General features: G+C 50.6%; 1 protein-coding gene across 3 annotated transcripts; it reads left to right on the top strand.

Moving 5' to 3' along the window:
• The first annotated feature begins 10,346 nt into the window (after window positions 1–10,346).
• CDK5RAP3 (CDK5 regulatory subunit associated protein 3) lies at window positions 10,347–19,719 on the top strand. 3 transcript variants are annotated; one of them, XR_011492297.1, is made up of 15 exons: window positions 10,476–10,585; window positions 10,696–10,741; window positions 12,452–12,583; window positions 12,857–12,957; window positions 13,342–13,390; window positions 14,056–14,234; window positions 14,460–14,596; window positions 14,774–14,918; window positions 15,306–15,416; window positions 15,940–16,018; window positions 16,582–16,670; window positions 18,543–18,748; window positions 19,118–19,289; window positions 19,382–19,521; window positions 19,612–19,719. XR_011492297.1 is itself a non-coding variant. In XM_070479346.1 (14 exons), the coding sequence occupies exons 1-14, from the start codon at window positions 10,464–10,466 to the stop codon at window positions 19,445–19,447; spliced, it is 1,518 nt and encodes a 505-aa protein (XP_070335447.1). In that variant the 5' UTR covers window positions 10,347–10,463; the 3' UTR covers window positions 19,448–19,719. The 3 variants fall into 3 exon arrangements, 2 of the variants coding, with proteins under 2 accessions (XP_070335447.1, XP_070335446.1); XM_070479346.1 differs by lacking the exon at window positions 10,476–10,585 and adding an exon at window positions 10,347–10,469 and having other exon boundaries at window positions 19,382–19,719; XM_070479345.1 differs by having other exon boundaries at window positions 19,382–19,719.
• Window positions 19,720–21,753: the final 2,034 nt, after the last annotated feature.

Raw genomic sequence — 21,753 nt, 5'->3', positions numbered from 1 at the left:
TTAACATGCCATATGCCATGATTGATTAAGTGTGTACATACACACATATACATGTATAGTAATGTAATGATCCAGTCACGCATTTGTCTCCCTTAGAGAATGTTAGCTCCTTGAGAGAAATATCCTATGATATCCCTTATATGTAGAATCTAAAAAGAAATGAAACAAATGAACTTATTTACAGAACAGACTCACAGACTTAGAGAAGGAAGAGGATGAGGGGAAAGGATAGTTAGGGAGTTTGGATCGACATGTACACACTATATTTATTTTAAATGGGTAACCAATAAGAACCTGTTGTACAATACAGGGAACTCTGCTCAAGGTGATGCGGCAGCCTGGATGGGAGGGAAGTTTGGGGGAGAATGGATGCATGTGTGTGTGCGTATATATCTGTATATATGGTTGAGTTCCTTTGCTGTCCACCGGAAACTGTTACAACATTATTAGTCAGTTATACTCCAATATAAAATAAAAAGTTAAAAAAAAAAGAACGTTAGCTCCTTGAGCCTAGAGTGGTCTGTCACTGATACAGACCTGGCATATAGTTAGTACTTAATGCAAACTTTAAAATACAAATAAGAAATATAAGTATTGTCTTTGAGAAATTCTTAATGCAGCCACCTGTCCCAGGTAAATGTGAGAGAAAACCCATTTATTTCACTTCTGGTGGTTTCAGCTACAGCACACTTGCTGATATGTTATCAGCTCCCTGGGGATCTATGAGAATTAAGGATAATATTTTGTAAGGTTCTCCTGACTCTCGTGAGAGGTATACACAGCTGTCCCAGGAAGATTTCTAGATCTGTCACTTTCTCCAAAAGCCTGGTTGAGAGTCAGTGTCCAGTCCAAAAGATACCGAAGAGGCTAAAAACTTAACTGAGGTGTTCGGAAAACAGTAGAAGGATGATGGGATGAGCATTAGCCTGGGGACTGTAACCAAGGGTCAGGACACTGTTTCCATCTGTACAGGAGGAAGGGGCTTGTGCTGAAAACATTCACTCCCTTCCCCCGTCTCACCCCACACCACCCTGCTTCAAAATCCAGGCCTTTCTGACGTGTGGGATCCAGAGGGGGCAGAATTCTGTTCTCTCAGCTCCACTCTGGAGGAGGCACCCCAGTGGGTGGGATTTAAGCGGATGCCTACGTGACCTGCCCTTCAGAGGAGGCCAGCAGGGCCAGGTACAGGAGCAGAGGCCCGCCCCAGCTCCCCATCCTGGGAGGGACCAGCCTGGGAAGTTAGGCCCAACCCCTGACCTTTGGTAGGTTTATTTCTGGGAGGAGCAGGGTTGGGAGGGGAGTTTGAGATAAGGCTATAAACTATGACTATCCCTTAAACAGATCACCCCCACAAGGCTGCTGTATTGTTTTCTAGAATTTTCCACCTTTTAACACACCTTCTTAAAACTAGCTTCAAGTGTGATATTTCAAACACGAACATGAAATGTGCAAGTTTTCAGAAATGTGTCCTTGTTGGGTCAAGCAAGTTAAAATACACCTAAGGGAGTCTCAAGGACCTTGGTGCCCTGTTAGACACGGTGCCCCATTGGGTTGCAGATCTAATCTGGCCTGAAAGATCATTCCTAGTTTGTTGACCTCTGCCCAGAGGGTAGATCTAGGCTCCAGGGATATTTATTTCCCAAAGCAGGGAGAAGGGAGGGCCTGCCATCCTCCTCAGCACTCCCCTTCCCCTGGAAGGCCAGGAGATGAGAGAGTCGGGGGGTGGCCAGCCTGGTTGAGAGGCAAGTGGGACAAGGCCATAGACTGGTTTCCAGAAGCTATACCAGGTGCAGCCGGGAAGAGGGCAGGGCAGGTCTGAAGGGGGTATTGAGGTTGCCACTGGAGGGGCTGCCGTTGCTCTCCTTCCAGGAGACCTCAGTGGGTAGTGGGAATATGAGCAGCCAGTATTCATGCGGACTGTGCAAATACTTAGAACTCTGAATCCTCACTGCACCCTAAGATAGAGCCTCCGAGTGGGCTCACCAACTTGCATCCCCACCAGCAATTTTCCTATTACTCTTTGTATTAGTTCCCTGGCTAATTAGTTCTGTGGCTGCTGTAACACATTACTACAGACTCGATAGATTTAAACAACAGAAATGTATTCTCTAAAATTTCTGGAGGTCAGAATTCCAAAATCAGTTTCACTGGCCAAGACCAAGTTCTTAGCAGGGTCATGATCACTCTCGAGTCTCCAGGGACAGTCCGTTCCTTGCCTCCTCCAGCTTCTGGTGCCTGTAGGCATTCCCTGGCTTGCAGCCACATCACTCCCATCTCTGTCTCCTTCATCCTCAGGTCACCTTCCCCTCTTCCATGTTGTCTAATCTCTATCTCTCTTTTATAAGAATACTTGGGAGAGGGACTTCCCTGGTGGCCCAATGGTTAAGAATTCACTGGCTATTGCAGAAGACACAGGTTGGATTCCCAGATTTCCATGAAGCAGCTAAGTCCGTGTGCCACACCTGCTGAAGCCCAGACCCTAGAGCCGGTTCTCCGAAACAAGAGAAGCCACCACAGAAAGAAGCCTGTGCATCATAGCTAGAGGGAAGCCCCTGATTGCTGAAACTAGAGAAAGCCCGGGGGCAGCAACAAAGAGCCAGCACAGCCCCCCCCAAAAAAGAATACTTGGGAGAGTATGTAGGGTCCACCCAGATAATCCAGGATGGCCTTACTTAATCACATCTGCAAAGACTCTTTTTTCAAACAAAGTCATATCCATAGGTTCCAGTCATTTGATGTGGACATCTCGGCGGGGGGCGGGGGGCGGGGGGCTGGAAGATGAGTTTTTTTTCCTACCACACTCTTCATTTTGACCATTTCTGTACTGTCAGACTGTGGTAGCGAGTGTGTGCAACCAGAATATCCTGCGAGGAAGGACTTACTGCTTCCTCAGCTGCTGGCCTCCAGCTGTCCACTCCTTCAGGGTCCACCTCAGCTGCAGAGAGCATCTCTCCCAAGGGTCTGCCCTTCTAGGGATGTAAGGTCCAGCCACTTCAGCCCCATGAAGGATACGCGGAGAGGCCGTATTCACTTCACCAAACTGATGGAAGTTCTGCAAGGCCTACGTTACAGCTGATTTCTCTCTCAGCCCAATCCTACTTCTGTCTGGTTCCTCTCACAGGAAGTGATCCCCAGTAAGCATCCTGTCCCCTAAACTTCACCTACTCTGGAGAATACAACCCAGGATAGAGACATTAACATTTTTGCCAGTGTGACAGAAGTGAAGTCATCATTTTTGTGTCTTATATATTTGCCTTTCCCTAGAACACTGGATTGTGGCTTCCCAGGTGGTAAAGAACCTGCCTGCCAATGCAGAAGACATAAGAGATGTGGGTTCGGTCCCTGGGTCAGGAAGATCCCCTGGAGAAGGACATCACAAGTCACTCCTGTATTCTTGCCTGGAAAATTCCATAGACAGAGGAGCCTAGCAGTCTACAGTCCATGGGTTCGCAAAGAGTTGAACACAACTGAAGCAACTTAGCATGCTCTAGTGCACTGGATTGAATAGTGTCCCCCAAACTCAGGTCCACCTGGAATCCCGAAGTGTGACCTTATTTGGAAACAGGGTGTTTGCAGACATAGTTAAGCTGAGAACATACTGGATTAGGGTGGGCCTTAAATCCAAGGACTAGTGTCCTTACAGGAGGAGAGGCATGAAGGGAAAACGCCATGCGATGACACGAGCCGAGAACGCAGTGATGCAGCGGCCACTCAAGGAACAGCAAGGATTGTCTGCAGCCACCAGAAGCTGGGTGAGCGGCAGGAACAGACTGTCCCTCAGAGCCTGTGGAAAGAATCAGCCTTGCTGACACCTTGATGTTAGACTTCAGGACTCCAGAACTGTAAGAGAATACATTTCTAATTTATTTTAAAATCTTTATTTTATTTTATCCATTTATTTTTAGCTGCACTGGGTCCTCACTGCTTTGTGTGGGCTTTCCCAGTTGCAATGAGCAGAGGCGGTGCCCAGGCTTCCCGTTACGGTGACTTCTCTTGTTGGGGAGCATGGGCTCTATGCACACGGGCTTCAGTAGCTGCAGCGTGAGGGCTTTTGGTAATTGCAGTTCACAGGCTCTAGAGCTTGGGCTCAGTAGTTGTGGCACATGAAATTAGTTGCTCCAAGGCATGTGGAGTCTTCCCAAATGGGGGATCAAACCCATGTCCCCTGCATTGGCAGGCAGATTCTTAACACTGGACCACCAGGGAAGTCCTTATTCTTTTTTTCAATATTTACTTATTTATTTATTTGGCTGTGCTGGGTCTTAGTTGCATCATGCAGTATTTTTAGTTGCAGCATGCAGGATCTAGTTCCCTGAACAAAGTTTGAGCCCGGGGCCCTGCACTGGGAGCCCAGAATCTTAGCCCTGGAATACCAGGGAAATCCCCATTTCTATTATTTTAAAGCACCTGAAGTGCAGTGCAGTGCTTAGTCACTCAGTCGCGTCTGACTCTTTGGGATCCCATGGACTGCCCACCAGGCTCCTCCGTCCACAGGGATTCTCCAGGCAAGAATACCGGAGCGGGTTGCCATGCCCTCCTCCAGAGGATCTTCCCAACTGGGGATCAAACCCAGGTCTTCTGCATTACAGGCAGATTTTTTAGCATCTGAGCCACCAGGGAAGCCCTTTAAAGCATCTGTTTGGTGATAAGTTGCTAAAGCAGCCCCAGTTAACCATACACTGAGTTTCTAGTAAGACTGAGAGTCTTTTCACACATGTGTTGGCCATTTGGGTTTCCTGTTCTCCAAAAAGATCCTTTCTCAACACAGGAAAACTTCTCCACCTGCCCACTGTTGTCCTTCTAGCACTAAAATAATACAACTGCTTGTATGGATTCTTGGGCTCTTTGCACAACTCTATAGCTTGACAGATATCAGCTGCCTATTGGTTGGGAAATCTGATCTACAGGGTAAAATTTCAACCCTTTGTCAGGGATCTGAGTGTTCCTCGTGGTCTCATCTTGCCAGTCTCTTCAACCTGATTTCTCTTCCCATAAATATCCCACAAAAGACTTCTTGTGGAACAGCCATGCTGCCTCTCACCTATGTGTTTTATCCATGTTACTTACTCCCTCTTCCTAGAATGACACCCATCATTTAACATGCCTCTCCTCCTCTCCCTTCTACCACAATTCATTCCCATCCTACCAGACTCAGCTCAAGTATTACTTCTCCCAGGAGTCTACTCTGATGGTTTTCCAACCTCCTCTCATGCCTTTACCCCCCAGTTGAGATGGATACTCCCCCTTTTCTGTTTCCTTAACCCTCTAAGCATCCCTCTTATTTTGTCTGTATGGATTTTTTTAAGCACTTACTATCTATGAGCACAAAGTTAGGCTCTGGACGTGCTGTCATGGGGTTTAGAATGTCATGGGCCTCTCACGTATCATACAGTCATTTTCTTTAAGGGCTGAGACCGTGTCTTCATGTTAAAGTCTCCAACACCTTGGCAATGTATTCAGTAACTCAGTCACATCTGACTCTTTGTGACTCCATGGACTGTAGTCCTCCACAGTCCTCTGTCCATGGAATTTTCCAGGCAAGAATACTGGAGTAGGTTGCCATTTCCTACTTCAGGGGATCTTCCTGATCCAGGGACTGAACCCACGTCTCCCGACTCTCTTGCATTGACAGGCGGATTCTTTACCACAGAGCCACCTGGAAGGCCCATCTTGGCAAATAGTGCTTGACAAATAGAGGGTAACTAACACTGAACAGAATGGGAAGGGAGGCTAAGAGGTGAGAGGCTTGGCAGTGGACTTCCTTTTCCTCCCCGTGAAAGAGCAGATTCCCTCCACCTGCCATGATGGGGATGAAGAAACCATGAAAAGCAGGGGCAATCCTCCGAAGATGACCCCTTGAACCCAATTCATGAAACTACCCGGTGACTTATTTTCCCTTAGATGACTAACAAAGGTGAAGGGAAGGAGAAGGCTTGGTGGCCAGGGTTTATCATGGGTCCCAGAGCACCACCCAGCTGACTGGCACCTTATGGGCCTTCTGGCTTATGCTTAACTTAGGAAGCTAACCAGCCCTAATATCTTCACCTCAAATTCCTCCCTCGAGCTCCAAGTGACCAAGTCCTGAGCTGTAGGGGAAGGGGTGAAGAAAAGAACTGGGGAATGCACAGCTCTCCCCCCAGACCCAGTGATCATGCTCCCCACTCATCACTAAATACCTTCCTGCACCTGCTGCATTTTCTCTTTCCTTCCTTCACAAGCATCCATTAAGCACCTGACACTCAGTGTCAGGGTCATACCAGGGGCTGGGGGCACAGAGATGAACAGGCCTGTACTCGTCGCCCACAAGGTGCTCACTGGCTAGCTAGGGAGACAGACTGCAAAAACCAACCCAGAGATTACACTGCAACCAGCAAGAGGCCCAGCTGAGAATGCTGTGTTTCCAGAGCCTTCAGCTCAGCAGGCAGATACACCACATAAACACACACACACACAGAGACACACAACACAGTCAGTGTTGCTGTGAGCAAACACACATAAGACAAGGACCATAAACTCATAAACATATGGTAGATAAAATAAATGGATTATTTGAATGTCAAGGGTAAGCCTTCCTTTTATAGATATTGCAAGAACATAAGCAATGGACCTTCTTGCCCAGAATGGGGCGTGGTAAGAAAGAACTTTGGTAAAGGCCAGGAATTGCCAGGGTGGGGGTGCTGACTGTCTGACACAACATCAGGGGAGAAAGTGGGAATCCGGCCGAAAATGAGGGAGGAAGAGGCCTGAGGCTGTAGTGGCCGAGCTGCCTGAATGCAGCAGGCAGGGCTGCCGGAGAAGCCACATCCCACGGAGAACAAGAATGCGGGCTGGGGAGCCAGACATGCCTGGGTTTGGATCCCAGCCTCACCAACTACCAGCTCTATGATCTTGGACAAGTTACTTAATTACCTGAGTTTTGGCTCCCTTGCCTTTAAAACCTGGCTAATAACAGTACCCAGATTATAAGGTTGTTTGGAAGGATCAAATTAGATAAGGCTTGTAAAACATTTAGATCTACACTGGCACACGGCACATACTATCACTTAATAAGCAAGCTAACAACAAAGGATGGCAAGGCAGCCTGCATAGACAGCACCCCAGGGCCCTGTGCTTTCCTGTCTAAAGCCCCCACAGGCCTCCTGTCTTTTTCCTCACCTTCCTAAGTGCTACCCCTCCCCCGACAGCACCCCACCTGCTAAATCAGCAGAGAATTGAGATTCACAGTCGGAGCCTCTCACAGCCTCTCCCTGCCACTTTCCAGAGGATGGGAGCCCTAAGGATCTCGATGCCCTAGAGGCCAGACCACCTGTGTGCTTACCTGCCCATTGGCCCTGAGCCTCTCGATGGCCTCGGAAAAGGACAAACGGTGCAGATACTGCGCAAAATCTGCACCCCTACGCTCTCCGGGGCCACCACCCTGACGCTAGCACCCGGGCAGAGCTGTTCTCAAACACCCTTCTTTCCGCATGAGTCACTTGGGGTGCAGTGAGGGGGTGGGGGTGAAGTGCTGGTGGTCTCTGCCTCGACCACCTTACCAGGGCTGGGCCTTCCAGACTCATCCTGCCCTGCCCTACCTGTTGGTTCAAGGAGGAGAGATGCACCTTGAGGGTGGGGCAGGGCCATGCTTCTTGGGATGTCCCAGGGAGCCGGGAACACATAGTTGGAACCCAGTAAGTTTGTTTAATCATGGGGAAGCTCCAGCCATTCCTATAGTCTGAGTCAGGACTCGAAGATGGGAGCCAAATTCCCATGAGAGAGCCCTGAAGAGGCCCTTAGTTCTGCCCTATGAGCCATTTTTATGGAAGACTTTCAACCCCTTTTATAACAATAATGATTAATGTTTCATAGACACAGAGAGTTTGCAAATAATGAGGAAAAAAATCTATGAAAGCATGTTGTAAACTATAAAGAGTTACATTACATCTAGTGTGTTTGTTTACTTAAGCTTGTAAATAGAAATACCCTGAGATAGTCAGGATGTTTTATCTCCATGTTGAGGAAACCGTGGCTGGCAGAGAGCTTATCGAAATGGTCCAAGATCTCATTGGGCAGGAATCTAGGTCTTCTCACTGCCCTATCACATCACACAGTTCAATAAAAAATTTACTAAGCCCCAAGTGATGTGCTGGGAAGAGGTGGCTGCTGGGGGGGTCACTTAGAAAGACTCAAGCAGAGCCTCCTGGAGGAGCTAACAACCTGGAAGGGGAAGGGTGCAAAATGGCACATCCAGCCCTGTGAGATCCCCTGTCCACCCTCTCTCCTCTCTCCTCTCACCCTCTCTCCTCTGCACTTCTGGACCCATCTCATGCTCTCCCTCAGCTTCAGCCACAACCTGGACTGCAGATGAGTCAGCCTACAGCTCTCCAAAGCTGTATCTCCAGCCCCCTGAACTCCAGAGCTGCAGACCCAAGTGCCTCCTGCACACTTATCACAGGAGAGTCTCCCTGGGCCACCAACCCCACAAGTTCAAAGCTGAGATGCCCTCCTCCTCACCCCCTGCTCAGCATCCTGCATCCCTGAATTAGGTGGGGCACTCCCACTCAACCACCTATGTGTCATCCTGTTGTCCCATTCCCCACCCACACAGTCAACCAACTGCCAAGTCCTGTCCATTTTCCTCCAAACCATCTCTGAAATCCAGTCCTTCTCTTCCTCCTCGTGCCTCTGTGTCAGGTCAAGCTCTAACTCTTGCATAATAACCTTTTAACAGTCTCGGTACCTTCAGCCTTACCTCCCACGAATCCATCTTCTCTGCTGTCAGTTTGTACAGGTCCCTCTTTGCCTCAAGCCTCAAAGCCTTGAAACTCTCAGGTGGTTCCTCTCTCCCTGCAGGGGTGAAGTCCAAGTTCCTTCCCGAGATGATATGATATGATACCACCCTTCTGCCTTTACAGTCCCTTCTCCAGCCACCCCCTGCCTCAAACATTTCACAGCACAGAGGCTGGCCTATTTGAAGGGCCGGCTCCGTAAGTGTGAGATCTATGCAGTTTATTTATTTATTTGGTTGCACTGGGTCTTTGTTGCTGCACACAGGCTTTCTCTAGCTTCAGAGAGTGGTGGCTTCTCTCTCCAGTTGTGGTGCTGGGGCTTCTCATTGTGGTAGCTTCTCTTGTGAAGCACAGGCTCTAGGCACACAGGCTCAGTAGTCGTGGCTCCCGGGCTCTAGAGCACGGGCCCAGTAATTGTGACACATAGGTTAGTTGCTCTGAGGCCATATGGCGTCTTCCCAGACCAGGGATCAAATCCAGGTCCCCTGCAGTATCAGGTGCATTCTTATCCACTGCAACATCAGGGAAGTCCAGTTCATATTTTTTAACAAGGGCATTTTAATTATACACTGGACTCCTGCAGTCATCTTGCTAGTCTTGCCTGCCTCTTGTTCCCTGCACCTCGTTGCAAAGCCTGCAAAGCTTTGTACAATCTACTCCACCCGGAACACCACTCCCACAACTCCCTCTTTCTGCAACTCTTCTTTTAACACTCAATTTAGGTGTTATCTTTGGGATGCCTCCTTTGACCCTCCTCCCTCCCGATCCCTGCCCTAATCACATAACACGTAGCAGGTGTTCAACACTTGTCTATTACATAAATTCAGTGAGAAGGTAATGTGTGACAAAAGTGCCACAAAAGACTTTTAAACCATGATCCACGGTAAAGCGAGGCAAAGAGGGCATTTCTAAAAAGACTCTTCTTGAGAGTCTCTTGGACTGCAAGATCAAACCAGTCAATCCTAAAGGAAGTCAACCCTTACTATTCACTGGAAGGACTGATGCTGAAGCTCCAATACTTTGGCCACATGACGGGAAGAGTTGACTCACTGGAAAAGACCCTGATGCTGGGAAAGATTGGGGGCAGGAGGAGAAGGGGACAACAGAGGATGAGATCGTTGGAACCGTTGGATGGCATCACCGAATCAATGGATATAAGTCTGAGCAAACTCCGGGGGATGGTGAACGACAGAGAAGCCTGGAGTGCTCCTATTCATGGTGTCGTGAAGGGTTGGATACGACGGAAAGTCTCAACAACATCAAGGAACTCTAAGTTTCTCAGTGGGCGCTAGGACCCTGTTGGCAGACTCGTTAATCTTCAAGCAGAGGGCTCCGCGCCTGTCTGGCCGGAAGTGACTGGGACCAGCTCCAGAGCGCCGCCTGCCGGGATCCCGCCGCCGCTGCAGCCCTTTCCTGGCGCTCCGGCTCCTACCAGGTCTTGAGCCCGCCTCGCGTCTCCCATTGGCTGGCTCCTCTTCTCCCGCCCTTCCCCGGCTCAGCCACTCGGAACCCCGGGGTGGGTGGGGCTTGAGGCCCGGGATGGAGCGCGCGTCCCGATTGGCTCTGAGGAAGGCGGTGACACGTCACCAGAGAAGACCCGTCTGTGCCTAACCCGAGGCTCAGCCACAACAGCACTGGATTAGTGGTAGGCGGGGCGGGTCACGGTCGGAGGCCGGAAACGGAAGTGAAGGAAAGATGCAGGTGGGGGAACAGCAGCTGGGGAAATGGGGGGCTGCCGTGGGACCCCTGGCCTGAGTTCAGCCTGTCCTTTCCTGACCTGCTTCCTCAGGCTCTCTCCGGGGGGGCGGCCCTCCCCGGTCCGTTGTGCTGGCCCCGCAGGGTGGCGGTTGGGGCGATGAAGTGAGCGCGTGAGTGGCTTGTCCCCTCGCCGCACTCATGTACCTTTCCCCGCCGTGTTTCCCGCTAGGACCATCAGCACGTGCCCATCGACATCCAGACCAGCAAGCTACTCGGTAGGAGGGGCGCCCCCGCTCAACTAGCTGTCAAGGGGAGACCTGGCCCCCTTGCCCTGTCACCAACAGCGGAAGCGCCGACCACTCTGTTCTGTGCTCCCATCTGTGGCTGGACCTGCCTCAGTAAAAGGAGCGGAAAGGAACCATGCAGAGACTCTATATTGACCTGTGTTTTCTATTTTAACGTATATAGCATGTTGTCAATCATATCTTTGAGGGACAGAGGAGAGTTGAAGGCTTACCTTAAAGCTGATCAGCTGCTGGATGGCAGATCTGAAGTTAGAACCTAAGTCTGTCAGGTTCCACTGTTGTATTATGCTGGAGGGAAAAAAAAAAAAAGTTCTTCCTTTTTATTTTTTCCTTTGATTTTAGGAGGAAAAGGCACGTAGGTCCAGTTGAAAAGAAAGCCTTTTAGTGGCCAGGCCATCTCCCTGTTGTCTGTATTGGGTCTATACCTCCTCTCCAGTTCAGAGCCGGGGAAGGGCCTCTTCACTCTGACCCCTCTAGGGCAGTGCACAGCTCCTGGATTTTTAAATGGTCTTTGAATTAATTGTTTTGATGCCAGTTGTGTCATTAAGATGACGTCTGTTTGACTATGTCATCCCTTTGCTTCTATTTCTGTGACATCTACATAATTTTTGTTTTTGAAGATTTTAGTGGAGTGCAGCAATGGGAATATAACTGATAACTAATGTGGGCTCCCAGCATTTGACCAGTTAGCAGATTTATTAACAAGGGCAAGGTGGCCACTTGGTGGAGCATCTTTAACTTCATTTCGGATTTGTCCTAGCTCTTCAGGACATGTACACACTTGATATATATGCTTGTTATTGGTCCCAAAAAGGACCAATAAAAACCCAACCATTTATTGAGGGTTTATTCTATACCAAGTGCTGTTTTCTGTGCTTAACATTATGAAAATGAAGATCACTACAATTTATTGAGCCCTTGCCATGTGCCAGGCACAGTGTTCAGTATTACCCTTTGTACTCAGTATATTTATCATCCCCATTTTACATGTAGAGAAACTGAGGCAGAGAGGTTGAGAGACTTGCCCAAGAAGGTTGGTAATTAGAGCCAGGACCAGCTGACTACAAAGTCTAGGTCTTAGCTCTCTCCTGTGAGGAAATGTACATGGTTCTCATTCACCTATACCCTCAACTAAAAACAGGTCTGGCCCAGAATCCAGGAAGTCAGTCACATTGGTATTCATGTGTGTAGGATGGTGCTTCACTGGTAAGAGTAGACCAGTGTTATTTAGTCCTTAGGGGCTTTGCAGTTCTTTCATCTGTATTTGGTATAACCATCTTGTATTTTCATTGTCATGGTTAATCCCAGCCCTGAGAAAGTAGAAATTGAATGGCATCCTCTGTCAGTGAGAAAGATATAGTTATCCACGGAAGCAAAAATATGATGGAGAATTTAGAGTGGTCCAAAGTGGCACTTTGATGTCAGGACCAATTGAAAGCTTTGCTTTACCCTGTGTTGAGGCAGTTACTTTATAAAAGTCACATTGTGGATAAAGTTAGGTTGCTGGAATCTGTTTAGCCCCAAGCATCCCTTTGAGCCTGTCTTCATTCCCATCTTCCTGTGACCCCCACACCTTAACCAATATGAGTACAACTTTTAGCCAATGCCTTAGCATATTTCACTTGAATCAGTGATGGAATTTTGGCCACGGGAATGCTATGATTTGGGTTTCTGCTATAGACTGGCTGGTAGACAGAAGGCACTGCACCCTGAAATGGCAGAGTCTGGTATTGACCATCCGAGAGAAGATCAACGCCGCCATCCAGGACATGCCAGAGAGCCAAGAGATCGCCCAGCTGCTCTCTGGATCCTGTGAGTGCTTCGGGGCTGCATTCCTGGACCCCCCCCTCTTTCCTGGGGTGGTATATATCTGCTGAGCTGTTCCCTTTTCTTTAGTCATAGGACTGTCCTCTAAAGAAAAAGAGGCTTTTATTTTTATTTGGTTTATTTCAACATAAAATGATGAAGGGGAGAGCTGTGCCTTCTAAAGTTACTGGCATATACATGAGTCAGCCATATGCGGTGGCCGCAGTGGTGGGTTAGAGACTGTTATTTCCAAAGTCTTTGTTTTTCTTTGCTTTCCAGACATTCACTACTTCCACTGCCTAAGAATTGTGGAGCTTCTCAAGGGCACTGAAGCCTCCACAAAAAATATTTTCGGCCGGTACTCTTCACAGAGAATGAAGGCAAGTGTGGGTGACAGTGGTAACACGCAGCTGGAGGCATCCAGTCCAGGGGGTCAGAGGCTGTCTGATCTCGCTGAGGATCCAGTGGAGATGCCCCCGTGTAATACTTCCTCAACTTTCTCTCTGTCCCCATAGTTTATGCCAAAAGTAGATCCTGAAAGTGAAAGTATCAGTCGCTCAGTCGTGTCCAACTCTTTGGGACCCCTACCCCTGGGTTTACATTTGCTTTGGGAATCGCTTGTTGGCACGATCCTCTTAAAGTGGGTGGTTCAGCCAGCATTATGAAGGAGGGTGAGGATGCAGAGACTGGGAGAGCTTCCCCTGTTGGGGGATTGAGCTGGGATGTGGCTACTCTCCTGGCTCACTTCCTGTTTCTTTTCTTAGGATTGGCAGGAGATCGTAGCCCTATATGAGAAGGACAACACCTACCTAGGTGAGGGGCCCAACCTGGGAGTCCCAGTGTCCACGGGGGGGCTCCCTCCTCGAATTTTGAGACACTGGACTTCTAGGAGGTATAGTTCATATCAGGGAAGAGGCTGGTTGTGTAGAGGTTTGTAAGGTGGGAAAATAAATTTCAATGAGTATTGGGAGGAGGATGACCAGCAGGCAGGTTGTGGGCATTTGGATGGGTGCTTATGGGTCTTCTGCTGGTCACCTCTTGATGACTAGCGCCCCCGGCACCCCTCTGCTCCACTGGGCAGAAGAGGCACAGGTTGACCTGGGGCCTGTATCAAGTGCCTGAGTGAATAACTAAAAGGCTGACTATAGTTTGGGTTGTATTTGCTAACAGTGTAAATAATTATAATAGCTAATATTAACCAAATATTAATACTTACTAAATGCAAGGAATTATACTTGTGTTTTATATGGATTCTCTTAATTCTCATGCTAAATATTACTACCCCTGTTTTATAGTTGGGGACTGGATTGGAGAGGTTAAATGACTGTCTTAGGTTCCACAGCCAGGAAGGGGAGGAGCTGGGAGGTCAACCCCATGCTCTTCGCCTCCAGGCTAGGGTATATTTGCGCACGTCCTTGGGGCAGGCCTGCCTTAGGGGTGGGGGTCTGGGGTGAACTTCCTGGGCCCATCCTTCTCAGTGGAGCTCTCCAGCCTCCTGGTTCGGAACGTCAGCTATGAGATCCCCTCCCTGAAGAAGCAGATCGCCAAGTGCCAGCAGCTGCAGCAGGAATACAGCCGCAAGGAGGAAGAGGGCCAGACGGGGGCTGCCGAGATGAGGGAGCAGTTCTACCACTCGTGCAAGCAGTACGGCCTCACGGTGAGCAGGCCGGCTCTCCCGCAGCGGGGGGACACATGCCTGGGGCCTCGGTCTGTCTTCCTGGGCCCAGTGCCTTTGCTCCTGGGGCGGGCTTTCCTTCTCTGCCGCTTGGGCCCTTCTTGGGCCAGTTTCTTGCCCATCTTGAATCTTCAGGCATTTTCTTTAATCCGCTGGACTCCACTTCCCACCACTTCTGTCTGAGCCGACCTCGTGGATCCTCTCTAGGGGGACAATGTCCGAAGAGAACTACTGGCCCTGGTGAAGGACCTACCCAGTCAGCTGGCCGAGATCGGGGCGGCGGCCCAGACCCTGGGCGAAGCCATTGACCTGTACCAGGCCTGTGTGGGGTTCGTGTGTGAAAGGTATCGAGGGCCCCGGCTTCTCCCCGGTGGAGGGGGCGGGGACCACTGAGCTACTTCCCCGGCTGCGCTCTCTTCCCCACTTGTACTTTCCCCACATGACGCTTGAGTGCCGGGCCCAGCCCTGGGCCTGGTCTCACAAGTGGGCAGCAGGAGGGTCAGCGGCACGCTCCATTGCAGCCCCACAGAGCAGGTGCTGCCGATGCTGCGGTTTGTGCAGACGCGGGGGAACTGCACGGTGTACGAGTGGAGGACGGGCACGGAGCCCTCGGTAGTGGAGAGGCCACGCCTTGAGGAGCCCCCTGAGCAGGTGGAAGAAGACGCGGTAAGAAAGGCCGAGTGAGAGCCGCTTCCTCCCCTCATACACGATTCAATCCTCCCCTGTCCCCTTTGAACTCAGAGTCCAGAGGGAAGAAGGGGGTGTTCCTGTGAGGGAGACTGTAGGTGGAAGGGCCCAGAAGGCCCTACTGCTTCGTTTTTCTGGCATTCTTGAGACCACAGGGTAGATGAGCACTGAAGAGGCCCAGGAGGCTGGTCAGCTTTGAACTGGAAACCTCAGTCCCCTGAGCTCCCTGAAGACAGTCTCTCCTTTGGGAAGCTTGGAGGCCATTATGTTTAAACAGCGTGCCCGTGTTCTCTGCTGAGACCTAGAAGAAGGCAGGCCCCTTTTTCTCACCCATCTTCTTTGAGCTAACACTTTTTTCCCTTCTAGATTGACTGGGGTGACTTTGGGGTGGAGGTGACATCTGAAGGGGCCGACTCTGGCATCTCTGCCCAGACTGCTGGAATTGACTGGGGCATCTCCCTGGAATCGGATTCAAAGGTTGGCATGCTCTCTCGGTCCGTCTCTCTTGAGGACTTTCTGTGATTGCTGTTTTGGTGATAAGAAACATGTTGGGAATTTCCTAGTGGTCCAGTGGTTAAGACACCGCGCTTCCACTGCAGGGACAAGGGTTCAGTCCCTGGTCGGGAAACTGAGATCCCGGGTGCCTCTCAGTGTGGTGAAAGAAAAAAAAAAGTTTTCTCTCTCTCTCTTTAAAGACATCACTTGAAGTTCATAGCTCTTGGACCACATATAGTTTGGGGGGAGGCAGAATTTCCAAAGTGACATGTCAGAGTTTAGACCTCTTTCTCTTGGTGTTTGGGGCAGGTGTGGGGGTGTAGGCAGGTGGTACCTATATGCATGGGCCCACACTGCCATCTTTGCCACCTCCATCAGGGCTGCAGGTCCTTCATATAGTTGAAATGTGCCATCATTGAGCTGCTTGAGGGCTTTAGTTTATTCTGGCTCCCTTTGCTGGGCAAAGTTCTCCCAACACTGCAGGGGTTCTTTGCTCTCCACCCAGGAAGCTGGGGGTGATGAGATAGACTGGGGAGACGATGCCACTGCTCTGCAGATCACCGTGCTGGAAGCTGGAACCCAGGGTGAGTGCATCACTCCCTGCAACCCTGGCAGAGGGTACCCCTGTGTCTGTAGAAGCAAAGAAAAAGTACACTGCCAAGGCTGCGCTTCTCATACAGTTACCTGTTTTTTTCAAAATCTTGTTGATGATGTGAGTGTAGTGGATAGAGAAGAGTTCTTAAAATGAAGCCTAGAAACTCTCAGTGCTTTGGATATTGAATGTGGGTCAGCCTTTGTCTGGGATGTTCCGAGAGGGCTGACCTGGCCCCCGCTTCCCCACAAGCCGAGAGGCTGCGACTGAGCCACTAGAGGGCAGTGCAGGATGAGACTTGATGCCCACCAAAGTGAAGGAACTCTTGGTTCTTTGGAACTGGGCTCTGTAGTCCTCCTCACAGACTGCAGCTGGCTCTTGGTGCCTGATTAGGGTTGCGACAAATGGGAAAGGGTGACCCTTCCTTCTTGGGTTGGAACAGGAAGTGGCTTTAGTGTAGTGTCTGTGTCCATATTAATGCACGAGGACTTCTCAAACCAATGGTCTTCTTGTCTAGGCTTTAGCCACTTTATCACTTCTCTCTCTTCCTGGCAGCTCCCGAAGGTGTTGCCAGGGGCCCGGATGCTCTGACACTTCTTGAATACCCTGAGACTCGGAATCAGTTCATTGATGAGCTCATGGAGGTACTTTTGTCTCTGGGTGATGTGTGGGGAGGCCCAGCACCAGCATAGGCAGTATTGCTCTAGCCACCTGACCTGACCCTCCTGTTTGTGTGAAGGATGCTGAGTGCTGTCAGCGTTCTGGAGCAGGGGCACTCGCATTCACTCTGGAGCATTAGGATGCTTCCCATTCATTCCATTCATTCAACGAGCTTCCCCGGTGGTTCAGTGATAAAGAACCCACCTGCAATGCAGGAGCCGCAGGAGACTTGGGTTTGATCCTTGAGTCAGGAAGATCCCTTGGAGGAGGGCATGACAACCCACTCCAGTATTCTGGACTGGAGAATCCCATGGACAGAGGAGCCTGGCTACAGCCCATAGGGTCGCAAAGAGTTGGACACGGCTGAAGCAAGTGAGCACGTATTCACTCAACAGTGTTCATCATGTTTATCATCCTTCCTAAACCCCTGGCGCTGTCTGAGGAGACTGAGCAGAAAACAAGACAGAATCCTTGACCTCACGGAGCTTGTAGTCTAGTGGGGAACACAGGCAAGAAACGAGGCAAACAAGTAAAATATGCAGCATGTTAGGTATTAACATAGTGCCATGGAGAAGAGCTGGAAAGGGAAATGGGATTGCTGGGAAGGCCTGTGGGTTTTTTTTCTTTGTTTGTTTTTATTTTTTTTTTAAGGCCTGTGTTTTTATGTTGGTGGTCAAGAAGGCCTCGTTGCAAAGGTGACCAGTCAGCCAAAACCTGCAGGGGGTCCAGAGAGAGCCAAGCCCATGTCCGGCAGGATAAGCCTTCCAGGCAGCGGGAGCAGCACAGAAGCTTTGAGGCAGAAGTGTGTCTGGCTCGTGTGATGGACAAGGAGGCTGAGCAGGGAGCTGGGGGAGTAGAAGGCCTCAGAAAGCTGAAGGGAGCTGGGAGCTGTTGGAGGTTTGGAGCACCACGTTCTCATTTGTGTTTCATGTCATCTCTGTGGCTGAGGTGTCTGGCAGCCCACAGTAAGAAGCTGGTGTTCTTGGACCTTCTTTGTGGGACTGGGAAGCTGGGGGCCTGCTTTTGTTAATTTCTGAGTCTGTCCACTTCTCAGGCCTACCGGCAGGGTTGACCCTCATGGAACATCTTGTCCTCACCAGTCTAGTTCAGGTTTCCATGGTTGAATAAAAGTGACAAGATACGTGGCTGGTTCTCAGATTTCTTCCTAGCCTTTTCTTAATCTAGGGCTTCTCAAACATGGATTCCTGTTCCCTGAGTCTCATTTTTCCCATGGAGAGAAAATATCTTCATTGAGCAGAGAGAACCCCTTGAATTGCTTTGTAGTTATCTGATCCATAGCCTGGGAGGAGGAGAGGGTGTTCCTGGGCTAGGTAAGGCCTGAGACAGCAATGAGGGACTGAAAGTTGATGGTGGAGGCTGCCCCAAATTCCCACCTTATAGTTGGTGAGTTTCTAGCAATAAAAATGCTCAGAGGAAATAACTGCTCCTCCGTTGTTGTTCATTCATTAGGTGTGTGTTAGTCATTCAGTCGTGTCTGATTTTGTGACCCCATGGGCTGTAGCTCACCAGTCTCCTCTGTCCATGGAATTCTCCAGGCAAGAATACTGGAGTGGGTTGCCGTTCCTTTCTCCAGGTGCTCTTCCTGACCCAGGGTTCGAACGTGGGTCTCCTGCATTGCAGGCAGACTCTTTATAGTCTGAGCTACCAGGGAAGCCCTGTTCATTTGCTAAGTCGTGTCCAGCTCTATACGACCCCATGGACTGTACCACACCAGGCAGTCCCCACTGTCCCTCCTCCAGAATCCAACCCTTACCTTATTCTTTATTTTGAACAGGCTGAGGGCCTAGCTTCTAAGTTCTTTTCTCAGTTTGAACCAAATCCTCTTCCGTCCTCAGCTAGAAATCTTCTTGTCCCAGAGAGCAGTGGAGATGAGTGAGGAGGCAGACATCCTGTCTGTGAGCCAGTTCCAGCTGGCTCCAGCCATCCTGCAGGGTCAGACCAAGGCAAAGATGGTCGCCATGGTGTCGGCACTGCAGGATCTGATTGGCCGGCTCACCAATCTTCGAATGCAGCACCTGTTTATGATCCTGGCCTCGCCAAGGTCTGGCTTTCCCCCTGATGTTGGGCTGTTCCAGGGCATGTTGCAGGGCTCTGCCATCTTGGGCGGCCCTGCCTCCTTGTTTCTTCCTCTCCATGACCCCTTGGACCTCATCCGTGCTTCCATAACTGCACCACCCCAACTGGGGTTGGAGGTTCTCTTTGGGGCAAGATGGGGTGGCTTGAAATATGCAGGCAAAATCTGCTTCCTGGGTAGGATGGGGAAGTGGGAGTGGCATTCCATACAAGGAAAGACTGAAGGATGTGGAGGCTGAGAGGCTGACAGAGACCAAGCCTCCCCTGTTCCAGCAGTTGGATGGGGACACCCAGGCTGCCCGGAGACACCGAACACTTACGTGAATGCCCTGCCCAGGTATGTGGACCGAGTGACTGAGCTCCTCCAGCAGAAGCTGAAGCAGTCCCAGCTGCTGGCTTTGAAGAAAGAACTGATGGTGCAGAAGCAACAGGAAGCCCTCCAGGAGCAGGCGGTTCTGGAGCCCAAGCTGGATCTGCTGCTGGAGAAGACAAAGGAGCTGCAGAAGCTGGTGAGACCAGAGAGGCAAACCTGCCCAGTTTCCGCAGAACGAGGCCCCCTTTGCCTTCTGCCTCCCGCCCACTCAGTATCACTGTCTTTCAGATTGAAGCTGACATTTCCAAGAGGTACCACGGGCGCCCCGTGAACCTGATGGGAACCTCTCTGTGACCTACTGCCGTTGTTCTTCCTGCCCATCTTCTCAGCATTCAGGATGGAGGAGGGACAGCACGGGGCTCTTCCTGGTGAGAGACTAAGCTGACTGGAGGCCGGAAGGCCCTGTGATGGAACTGTCACCCGGAGGGTGACCTCAGCACTCTCTGTACTCTCTGCAGGAGGCTGTCTTGATGGTCCTGCGGCCCCTCAGCATCATATCACAGCTTCTGGCCCTTCTTGTTAATGTAGTTGGACTTTAATAAAAGAGAGAGATTCTTGTTTCCCTACTGACAGTGCCCGTCTCTGGGCCTGGGGTTGAGGCTGGGTGCCCATTTGCATGGGGTTCTTGATCCTCTGAGGTAGCAGGTTGGGGACTTTTCCTCTTTGCCTCTGGTGTCAGGGAGGCCCCACAGATTAGCGTCTACAAATAGTTCAGCAAGGGGCTCTGGGGTAGCTGAGTCAGCTGGGGCCCTTTCTCTCCACAGCCAGGCCCAGACTGCCCCACTCAGGCCAGAAGCCCAAGGGGAGCAGTCAAGTGGCAGCCTTGTTGGAGCCAGCAAACCTGTATTTTCCTTTTAATCACAGCTTACCTCCAGGCAGAGGGAAAATGCGGTTTGGGGAGGAAGGGTCTGATCAACAAGGTGGAGACAGGAGTTGTCACCTTCGCTAGCTGCCTGTCCACTTCCCACCCATAACTGCCTGCTCTGTGATTGGGTACAGCCCACCCCAGGCCAGCACCCCTCTCCCCGGCCACCTACCCATCCCCATTTCCCAGGAAGGGTAGGGGTTGGGGGTGGCCAGCAATTCGATTTTAATTTCATAGCAGAGCAGTTGATTCATGGCTCTTTGTCGCTGGCGTTGACTCCCGTAATGACTTTCCATCAAAATGAAAAGTGGAGTGACACCACTCATTATTCCTGCTGCTTGTTATCTCAGTTCTGGGGAGGGCCGCCCCCTCCCTGCTGCCTTTCAGCCGTCCTGGACAGTGAGTGATGGCCCCTATTAATCACCGACCCCGCGGACTCCGGCGGACACACGCTATCCAGAGGAGAGAGAGATAAGGCCGCATGAACTGCTCGAAGCCGCTCCTATCAATTAATGTCAGCCCATCGCTTCCCCCCAATCTTTGCCTTTCACCTCCTTTTGGGGGGATTGGAAGTCTAGGAATTGAAAAAGGAAAGACATTGGTGTGGAATGTCGAGGTACAACTGTCCTTGGAATAGAAGGGCATCGGGGTCCGAGCGGGCCGTGTCCCACCCTCAGGCGCTGTGACGGCTTGGCTGGGGAGCTGTCTGCGGCTCTGGGGTCCTTTCTCTCTGAGAGAATGTCGGCCACGTCCTGCCCCACCTGTTTGGCTGCTGGCTCCACTGGCTTTCTGACCTACCCCTTGCGGCCGCCATCAGCTCACTAAGACATGCTACCCTTGCCCACTCTAATGTCCCTCAGCCAATCAGCAGCTGTTACACAGGCTCTTTGCTCACAGGCACTGGGCTTTGGGGAGAACCCTGTGGTCATGTGACCATGGCAGGCTGGGTTCAGGCCTTCTAAGCTCTTGCTCCTGCCCTCGGGAGCCCCTTGCTGGCCTTCTCCACCCTGCCTGGGGCCAGTAGGGGATGTTGGATGTGCTGTTTGGCTGCAGGAGACAAGAAGTGGGTTTAATAGGTTTTTTCAGCAGATTTTGGTCACCTTGGTAAGCAGTGTGGCTAGGGGACTTCTCTCAGAGGGTATTGGGCCCATTTCACTGCTTATCTGGTGAAGACCCATCTAGCTGTAAGTTCGTGTAACTGATTTCTGAAAAGAACCATAACATTGGGTTTGTTCTCCAGAACCTTTAGTCCCATTTTCCTGTGACCCTGTGCTTTGCTTCCTGGGTCCTACTTTCCCCAACCACCCAATGGCATTGAAGAGCCCACCTGGCTGTTTGACCCCGCAGAAGGGCAGCTCTGTGTCTTTCTGATCTGCTCCCAGATTTCCCGGAGCATCACTCTGATTGCATTTAGCTTCCTGCCTGTTCATCTCAGAGGTGGTTATGAGGAATAAATGAGTTAACATCTGCAGAGCTCTTAAAACAGTGCCTGGCACAGCGTACGTGCTCACTGGACATATGTGAGCTCTTATTTTGGGTTTGTGAAACAATGTTAAGGATGCTTCCTCCTGTCCTAACTTCCTTCTTTGAAGCGAGGTGGGGGTGGGGGGGAAAGAGGCTCCTTGTGGAGCTTGAAGACCAAGTTCTGAGCAGTCAGGTTTCTGGAACTCCCAAAACAACATTCAGGGAGAGAGAGGAGATGGGCCCAGATCACACTCAGAATCCTTCGTTAGAT

The sequence above is a fragment of the Odocoileus virginianus genome, chromosome 17, assembly GCF_023699985.2.
Source record: "Odocoileus virginianus isolate 20LAN1187 ecotype Illinois chromosome 17, Ovbor_1.2, whole genome shotgun sequence".
In the NCBI taxonomy this organism is placed as follows: domain Eukaryota; kingdom Metazoa; phylum Chordata; class Mammalia; order Artiodactyla; family Cervidae; genus Odocoileus; species Odocoileus virginianus.
The sequence above is the reverse complement of the archived record's forward strand: the minus strand, read 5'-3'. Positions and strand labels throughout refer to the sequence as shown.